Source organism: Protobothrops mucrosquamatus, unplaced genomic scaffold, assembly GCF_001527695.2.
Source record: "Protobothrops mucrosquamatus isolate PMUCROS unplaced genomic scaffold, P.Mucros_1.0 scaffold1133, whole genome shotgun sequence".
Taxonomy (NCBI): Eukaryota; Metazoa; Chordata; class Lepidosauria; order Squamata; family Viperidae; genus Protobothrops; species Protobothrops mucrosquamatus.
Window position 1 is genome coordinate 613,338 of NW_015387351.1, and position 9,998 is coordinate 623,335.

Here is a 9,998-nt window from a genome sequence, read left to right on the forward strand (position 1 = left end):
GCGGCCGCATTCTGGACCAGTTGGAGCCTCCGGGTGCTCCTCAAGGGGAGCCCCATGTAGAGAGCATTACAGTAGTCCAGGCGGGAGGTGACGAGGGCATGGGTGACATGAATACTTTCTAATCAAGCTGGACATTACTAACTTCTCAGACCTTTGCAAAGTTGGTGGAACAATTAAGATAATCTCCTCTAGGCATCTGATATAACCAGTTAATTTTTTTGACTGGCACTTGGAGGTTTTTCCCGGTGTTTTGAGGATCAGTTCTGCCATGCCATTCCACCAGCTGCCTGTGGAATAGGGAAGCCACAAAGGTGTTAGATATAGGCAGTGCTTTTTTGTAAAAAAAAAAAAAAAAAAGTGCCAGAACTCACACACATCATACAACCCGCCTTGCCTATCCTACAAGGTTTATCTTTGTAGTTGAAAAAAAAAACCTTCAATTTTTAGTGTACCTAAAAGACTAGGATTTTGTTCAAGGCAACTGTGGAAAATCCGTCGAAAAAAGGTGCTGGAACTCCGTTCCGGTGCGTTCTATGACAAAAAAAGCCCTGGCTATAGGTGTTTTTTTTAATATTTTCTCCATGTTCACTGAGGAAACTGCCAGGACTGTATTCTGGGTCTCAAAGACAAAGGGCCAATGAATTACTTTCTCCTCTTTGCAGGGCTCTCAAACGGGGCTGCCGCTGCTTAGAGGTTGATTGTTGGGATGGACCGAATGGAGAACCAATTGTCTATCATGGCTATACATTCACTTCTAAGATCCCTTTCCGTGATGTTGTGACAACTCTTGAGAAATATGCCTTCTGGGTAAGTTGTATGCTTTTACCACAAGAAATACCTGTAGGGCTGAACTCCCCCTATAGGTGGGAAGGAGGTAACGATAAAAGTATGAATTTGTTAGGCTTGAGCAGAAGGAGTTTAATACAGCATAGAACAACGCCAGGTATATTCTGGCTCAGGTATATTGCAAGGTATATTCTGCAAGGTATATTCTGGCTCAGCTCTTTTTGAATAAGGATTTATGTAGCCTTAGAGATTTATTCCATCTGCACTATTTCTCTTATTGTAAGTCAAAATCCCTTCAAAAGCAACTAACCATGGCCAATTATTGATGCTGATGATGAGGTGATGATAATGAAAATTTGTATGCTGCCAAACTGCCAATGAATGCGGACAGCTCACAAATAAAAGTACTTTAAAAAATACAATAAGAAGTAAAATAGAAATAAAAAAGATGGTAACAGTACAAGATCTGGACAGGAATGAAAAAGAAACAAACCCACACAATCCAAGGTGGCTTCACTTACACTTGACAAAGGCCTAGCAGGATGGGAACCATCTGGATCTTAGGGCAAATCTCATTCCAGAAGGCAGGCATTGCTACAGAGGTGTGCTTTTGAGATCCTGATAGATGGCATTGTTTAATCGAAAGAACACACCAACCCTGCCAGACTGAATTTGATGTGTTTGATGGGCAGATACTATACTGTAGCTTTTCATCTTAGAACAGACAAATATTAAAGTTATTCAAAAAGGGACAAAATACCTAAACGGTAACTTTTAAATACAAACACTATCACAGCTCATTCTCTTATTTATCACCCTATGTCTTCCTCTATTATCCAGGTTTCTGATTATCCCATCATTCTATCTATTGACAATCACTGTAGCATAGAACAACAAGACATCATGGCACAACTGCTGAAAGGCATCCTGGGAGAATGTCTCCTCATCAAGACCATTGATGACCTTGTTCCTGTGCAATTGCCTTCACCTGAAGTAAGAACATAGAGTAATTAATAAACTTTCACCTAATGATTATCCAGGCTAGCCCTTTACAAGGACTAGGAGGTGTTTTCAAATTCATAGATAAGTAGATGGACATTGAGCAACTAAAATGCCAGAAAATAACATACAATTTTATTGAAGTTTTCAGAATTCTTCATCAAGCTAGATGGTACAAAAACCAAGAGAAGAAGAAGAAATAGAAATGCCCCAAATCATGACAGAGTTAGCAACAAAATGAGCTTACATAGACCTTTCCTGACTTACATCCACAGCAGTGCAAATATGCACAGCTAACCCCCCCCCTTTCCCCCTGCTACATCACCATACTGTGTTTTTTGTCTCATCCCCAGTCCATATGAGACAGCCTCAAAACATCCTGTTTTCCCCCTTACATTTCATAGTCATTGAAAAATGCATTTAACTAAAAAATGAGTCAGCAGTACAGTCAAGTGACCCACTAGAGATAGCACCAGGCTCACGTCTCTTGGGCACTTTAAGCTGTTGTAGGCACGTTGCCTTCCTGGACCTTGTTTTGTAGGACTGTTGGAAAATTTCCAGGCAACAGGAAATTTCAGGTCTTTCCAACCAGGATCTCCACCTGTGCCTTTCCAGGCTCTTAAGTGGCCCCAGTTTAGACATCTGCATCACCTTGAACAACAATTGACTGATGATGATAGAGGGACTGCACAATGGTTCTCTGCTGCTTCATGGAACAATGCTTCTTGAGATTTTAAACCAGTGTTTCTCAACCTTATCAACTCTAGATGTGTAGACTTCAATTCCCAGAATTCCCCAGCCAGCATGCTCTAAGTGGTACTCTTTGTGGTTTGGGTTGCTTTTTAAAGAGGGATTTACTACTTTTCTGGAAAAGTGCTACGTCCAAAACTATCCAGGAAATAGTTGGACGTCCTTTGAATGCCCCAATGCAAAGTGCTTGCAAAAAAAGTCACAGTAAGTTTTGAACAGAGGTCTAAACTCAGCAACCTTGCCATCTGTCAAAACTCATTCTGGTGAAAATGCTGGGGTCTTATAACCAAAGCAACTTTAGCTGAGCTGCTTCTGTCAAAAGCAATAGAATCATTTTCCTCTTCCAATCTGGTCTCCGTGTCCCCATGCAGGAGTTGAAGCGCAAGATCATTCTAAAGGGCAAGAAGATTGGATATCTGGAAGATTCTCTGAATGAGCATCCAGACAAGATACCTGAACGGGAAGACGTTATTGACGAGGAAGGAAACGAGATGGAAGAAGAGTCCCTGCGCAGTGAAGACAAGAGAAAAGAGAAGGTATGTCGACACCTTCCTGGTTGGCCTGCTGTTTACAATAAGAGAAGGCAACCTGGATCCCTATTTTGTACCTTCCACAAAGTTCCCCAAAATCATGTCACCTAAATTCATTGGCAAATCATAGACTAACAATAGCAATATTTCTGCTGATTTCTCCTCAAAATGGTCTCTGGTAGATTCATTTATCTATTAATATTTAATCCCTCCCTTCTTTGCTGTGAGAAAATTTTATTCCTCTCCCACTATTGGCCAAATGCAGCTTCTAGGATAGTGCCTCGTGTCATTATCATATTTTAACAATAGTCACTTTGGATTCAATACTTGGGGGGGGGCTGGGTTGGGTTACATTACTTGTACAGATGAAATGTTCAAAGACAGGGTACTTTCCCCCATTTTGGCAGAAGTATTATTTGTGAATAATCTGCAGATGAACATTTTTATTTTTATTTTAGAAAGTTAAACATTCCCTCTCCAAGGAACTTTCGGATTGTATTATCTACTGTAAGAGTGTACCATTCTGCAGCTTCCAGCATTCTTGCAGCCACTACAAGTCGTATGAGATGTCTTCCTTCACTGAATCCAAAGCTCGCAAGCTCATCCGAGAATCTGGTGAGAAACTGAGGGTGAAATCTGATGGCAGGCAAAATGGGCCATGGGTATACAATTCTGCCCAATACTATTCTTGCTCATTCAACTTCCTCTACCGCTAGAACTTAGCAGGTACAGGCAGGCTGTAATTCCACGAATTCTGCGTCAGATTAAAAAAGATAAAAATATGTAAAGCCAGCCATAAAGATACAGTAAATAATACTAACAGTAGTATAATAATATCAGATTGGGTAAACTCAGAACTCTACCCATGTGTTTGTTATTCATCCAGGAGGGAATTTCAGCACCAATTAGCCCTATAGCATTGGTTAAAATGAATTTTACTAAAACTGGATGCTTCTGCAATTTACAAGTAACAGTACCTATCCAGCCTTGGAAAGGATGCAAGAAATGTCTGTTTTCCCCCTTTTGTTATGAAGTAACTATTCTGCTTACATTAAGATTTTCTACAACATTCTTTCTCAGAGCTCTGAGAAGGGATGGACTCTTTTCTTAAGCTTATCCTAAGACAAGCCATACATACATAGAACATTGCTTGGTGTGTGTGGTTCTCGATAAATGATAGGTGTTCTAGTATTACAATCCTGCTGGTCTTCTTACCTAATTAATCACTTCTGCCTTTACTGAATTCCTAACAATTGGTGCACTATCTCCCATAGGGAATGACTTTGTCCGCCATAATACCTGGCAACTGACACGGATCTTCCCCAGTGGGCTGCGGACGGACTCCTCCAATTTCAACCCCCAGGCGATGTGGAATGTGGGGTGCCAATTGGGTATGCAAAAGATGAAAGGGACAAGGAGAAGATGAGGAGGGAAAAGAATGTACTGTAATGGTGAGGTTGCTTGATAGCCACTACAAGGCACATTGGCACTTTTACCTAGAGCAAGAGAGCTAACTTTGTTATTTCTTGCTGCAAATTGTCCTGAAGACTCCCCTTACTGAGTGGCCTTTAAACAGCATCAATAAATGAATGAGAAACGTGGTCACAAAAGATGGTAAAATCACCAGCAAGGCAGGTCATTTTAAAAGAAAGTAAAGCAAAGCCATGAGGCTATTGGAAGCCACTAGTGCAGGGGTAGGCAACCTTGGTTCTTTTATGACTCGTGGACTTCAACTCCCAGAATTCCTGAGCCAGCATTGCTGGCTCAGGAATTCTGGGAGTTGAAGTCCATGAGTCATAAAAGAACCAAGGTTGCCTACCCCTGCACTAGTGGATACCTACCAATATCAGGGTGAAATGCACCATATCCCTGAATATTACTTGGTGGGGCACAATAGAAGGAGTGGGCTCTTGTGTCATGTTCTTCATATTGCTGGCCTCCTCAGACAGGAGATAATGGATGATGTTGGTATTTGATCTGATCCAGTGTCTGGTCTCTTCAGCTCTTATTTACAATTATTCATCACAAATGGATATCTCCAACCATTTTACATCATTGCAGTCCTAGTCTGTTGAAAAACAAATGATAAACAATTAGTTTTTTTCTAGGACAAAGTCATTCATTTGCGCTGCATCGTAGACTGAATAGATTAGGAATATCATTTGTGAAAGAATATGAAATTTCACTCTTTTGATACTATTTGTTGTTGCATTTTATGACCTGAGTGAACCATGCTAATCTAGTTTTTATGGTGCTGCTGTTTATATGAGAAAGGAATCATCTCCTCCTCCTCCTCCTCCTCCTCCTCCTCCTCCTCCTCCTCCTCTTCTCTTGTATGTATTGTTGAGCCAGACAAGGGCGAACAGAAATAAAAATTAGAGATAAGATAAACAAAAAAACTGTGAGAACAATAATGTCAGCTCACTCTCTTTTTTGTCAGCTACAGTACACATTAATTGGAGATATGATCTGTACTGTACTTCTCCAACCTGATGCTTTTCAGATTTCTTTTAATGATAATTCTCCAAATTTCCAGAGTGGATGGCATTTACGTAAGCAGTTTTTTGCTTATCCGGTATTTATAGGGTAAGCCCCTCTTTGCAGAGTTTACACTTTGCACTGAGCTATTTTATAAAACACAATAGATGTTTTCACATAGTATATGAATTGTTCTCTGAATTATTGAAACCACAATTAACTGGGTTTGCCTAGCACAAGAAGCAACTCACATTATGGCTTAATGTATTGTGTGAACAACCAGTCACATAATCTGACCCTGAATTAAACAAAACGTCTCTTGGAGAGAGAGTTGACGAAAAAGAAACAAGAGAAAAGAGACCTTGGTGAGATACTCCTGTCCATACTCTAAGATTCTAAATTTTTATTTATTATTTTATTGACAAGGTAGATTAGAAGGAGTAAAGTCACCGGAACTTAAAAGTTTGCCGACCATGAGAGATGGACTTGTATGATGGGCTTTTTAGTCAAAATGGCCGCTGTGGTTATGTGTTGAAGCCGAGTTTCATGAGGGATAGAGAGACAGCCTTCAGCCCTGAGAACCATGAAAGCAGGGGTGAAGGTAACCCCTTGAGCTTAATGGTTAAGGTACTGTACGTGTCTGTACCCATACTTTAAAGGTTTGGGGGAGGTTAAAAAAATATGTAACTTCCTCATGCTCAGCCAGACCAATGAACATAGAGTTCTGCCCCTCTCCAAGTTTTTAAAATTATATATATATACACATTTGCTGCTATGCTTTTATGGTTCAGTAAAGTCCACAATGACCAATAAAAACAATAATTATATTTTAAAGGAATTTTCCCTTAAATTTCCCCTGTATAATGGCAACTTCTATTGGAATGTTCTTTCTTTTGTACCAGAAAGTCTACATATTATGAAATTAACTAAATTTGGAGAGAGTTGCATTTTATGTTCCCCGAAATGGGGTGGGACAAAAGGCAAAAATGAAAACAGAGGGAAAAGTACTTTTTTCTCCACCTTTCCTTTTCTTATTACTGCTGCCATCCTACTCTTCTCCTCTCCCTCCAATCAAGCCAGTCATTTACTTTTGTTTGTTTAAAATTCACATCTCCTCTTTCTGGAACACAGGTTCAGTTTGCCAGCAGCCACACAAAAGAACAGATACAATGAAGGAGCTCCCCAAGAATAATGGCTATCTTCTAGCACAGGGGTCCCCAACCTCTGGGCCATGGACTGCTACCGGTCCACAACCTGTTAGGAATTTGGTCACACAAGCAATGGGCGAGTGAAGGAAGCATCATCTCTGCATGCACAGGATCTAGGTTGTGTGCAAAACCATCCCCTCTCATTCTGTGGAAGACATTTTTTCTTCCGAAACTGGTCCCTGGTGCCAGAAAGGTTGGGGTCCACTGTTGTAGCAGACCCTCCAGCTTCTGCACTCAAAGGAAATGCTGGCAGAGACCTTTGAGAGCATTTGCCAGAGCAATCAATGACTGACTCAGTAACATCAGTGCCAATGCAAAAGTGGCACTTCTAGGGTCAACTGGCAGCTGGGGACAAAAGAAGCCCTGGGCATTCTAGGACTCCTGATGAGTTGCTCTTTGTGTTGAGCAGCATGTTGCGAGTTTCAGCAGTTAGTACTTTTACAGCTTCTGCCTTGTAGCTTTGACATGAGGTTCATGCTCATGCGATCTTCTCTTTCAGATCATTAGTGGGCAGCAGCTGCCCAAGATTCCCAACAGCAAAGAAGGCTCCATTGTGGATCCGTTAGTGCGAGTGGAGATTCATGGGATCCCTTCTGACAGTGCCAAGCAGGAAACCAAATACATTGACAACAATGGTGAGCCAGTCTTATTGTAAAGATGAAGGACAGTGGGCCTTTGATCTTACGCGTTTTCCTTATTTTTGGTTCATTCAATTCCTATAGCTTTCCCACCTCAGAAATGTGACTCTGGTTAGCTCCCAAGTTAATACAACTAAAACTGAGCTCATATAAATAAAATTAAAAACAGTTGAAACAGATAAAAGAACCAAAAATATTTAAAAATGAGACAGTAAAGACCTATACAGCTCACAAACAAGACAGCCATCTCTCAGGTTCCCCATTTGCATGGGATGATGACATAGGGGTAGGCAACCTTGGCTCCTTTATGACTCGTGGACTTCAACTCCCAGAATTCTTGAGCCAGCATGGCTCAGTTTGGAAACTCTTCCTTTGCTGGCTCAGGAATTCTGGGAGTTGAAGTCCATGAGTCATAAAAGAGCCAAAGCTGCCTACCATTGACATAGCTGTATCCTCAGAGACCCACAAGGTTAGGATCAATTTAACCTCAGGGGAGATGATGGTGCTGATGGTGCTGTGACCCCTGTCAGCTAGAACTCCTTCGTAGATGGAATATGCCTGTTCTGCAATCTGTGCCAATGAAATTCAGATTCTCGGTGGAATAAAATAAATCTGTCACTGCAATAAATATACAAACCTGGGGAGAGACAATATTATGTAAATATGCCAAACTTCTTAAGCAACAGGGTACTGCAGTATTTGTACCTCTCTGTATTAAGCCTAGCAAAAACTAGTTGGCAAAGCCTTCTTCAGACTAATGGAGGATATTGTTCTTATGCTGTTTTATATCAATTCAATTTATATCAATTTAATATATAAATTACATCAATTATATTTATGTTGTTTTACAGGGATATTTCTTTTTTAAAAAATTGTTAGTAGATTTGAGAAGGTTTTTTTAAAGAGCATCTCCAAAGTACATTGGCTAAACATTCCTATATAACAAGACAGCAAAGTATAGGAATCAGTAAAAAAAATCCAAAGCTGAATCTAATTTTACCACAAAATGCAACAGATTTGCCCAGTTTAATCCAGTGGAATTTCATTATGGCTAACCTTTTCTTCAGAATTTCAGTTGCTTAATTCCACCCAATTTCAATTATTTTATTTTATTTACCTTTGTATTCATGTTGGAAACATGAAGCAAAATATTTCAGAAAGAAAGAGGAACTTTGTCAAAAATACAATTTATCTGCCAGTTACCCAGATTCCATACTATCAGCCATAAGGACTTTTTTTTTTCAAGCATTCAGAATAGAACTTGCACAACCGGGGTGTTAAGATGATTGTGAGACAAGAAGGGAAATAGAAGACAATTGTTTAAGGAAGCATATTAGAAACAGCATTGAAGAGGGGAAATGGGTGAGATTTTTAGGGGATGAGACTGGCACAGTCTGAGGCAGCGTTTCTCAGTCTCAGCAACTTTCGGAGTTGCTGATTCTGAGAGTTGAAGTCCACACATCTTAAAAGTTGCCGAGATTGAGAAACATCGGTCTAAGGGAAAGTTAAAAGAGACATTGAAATACCATTTAGTGAGGGCATCTTCACTTTATTTCAAAATTCTTGAACAGGTTTTAATCCACACTGGGGTGAGTCCTTTCGGTTCTACGTGTGGGTCCCAGAACTGGCCCTTCTACGTTTTGTGGTGGAAGATTATGATAAGGCGACTTGGAATGACTTTGTGGGCCAGTATACACTACCTCTCACCAGTGTCAAAGCAGGTATGGGACTCCTTATTACCCTAGTCAAGAAGTGGAGTTACCTCCCACCAAGTCCTTGGGATAAAAATAATAATGGTCCCTGTGACAAAGGAGTTGGGGGAAATCACTTGCAACTACATTGGATATTCCTTTTCCAAGAGTATTGCAGTAATGTTTAATTACAAGAGGCTATGACCCCCATCTGGCTGAATCTCCTGTTAAAATCCTATCTATACATCTGGGAATTTGTTAGGTCTTCTACCAAGGATATCCTCCTTTCAGCCCAGCTCTAGGGAAAAAAGGAAAGAAAATGTGCTTTCAATCTTTTTTCAGGTGACATCAAGGGCTATATTGTTGTTGTTGTTGTTGTTAATTGCGAAGTCGTGTCCGACCCATCGCGACCCCATGGACAACGTTCCTCCAGGTCTTCCTGTCCTCTACCATCTTCTGGAGTCCATTTAAATTCACACCTACTGCTTCAGTGACTCCATCCAGCCACCTCATTCTCTGTTGTCCCCTTCTTCTATTGCCCTCAATCTTTCCCAGCATTAGGCCCTTCTCCAGTGACTCCTTCCTTCTCATTAGGTGGCCAAAGTACTTGAGTTTCAATTTCAGGATCTGGCCTTCTAAAGAGCAGTCAGGGTTGATCTCCTCTAGGACTGACCAGTTTAATCGCCTTGCAGTCCAAGGGACTCGCAGGAGTCTTCTCTAGCACCATAGTTCAAAGGCCTCAATTCTTTGTCGCTCAGCCTTTCTTATGGTCCAACTTTCACATCCATACATTGCAACTGGGAAAACCATGGCCTTGACTATACGCACTTTTGTTGGCAGGGTGATGTCTCTGCTTTTTAGTATGCTGTCTAGATTTGCCATAGCTTTCCTCCCCAGGAGCAAGCGTCTTTTAATTTC

The 9,998-nt window shown here is 40.7% G+C and overlaps 1 protein-coding gene across 1 annotated transcript in view; it reads left to right on the top strand.

Moving 5' to 3' along the window:
* Window positions 1-9,998, top strand: part of PLCD4 (phospholipase C delta 4) — a 23,025-nt gene that overhangs the window by 11,713 nt on the left and 1,314 nt on the right. The window contains 8 exon segments of the mRNA XM_029284950.1: window positions 663-807; window positions 1,627-1,779; window positions 2,907-3,071; window positions 3,524-3,680; window positions 4,340-4,456; window positions 6,007-6,170; window positions 7,251-7,386; window positions 8,961-9,110. Coding sequence (XP_029140783.1) covers window positions 663-807; window positions 1,627-1,779; window positions 2,907-3,071; window positions 3,524-3,680; window positions 4,340-4,456; window positions 6,007-6,170; window positions 7,251-7,386; window positions 8,961-9,110 — 1,187 coding nt within the window.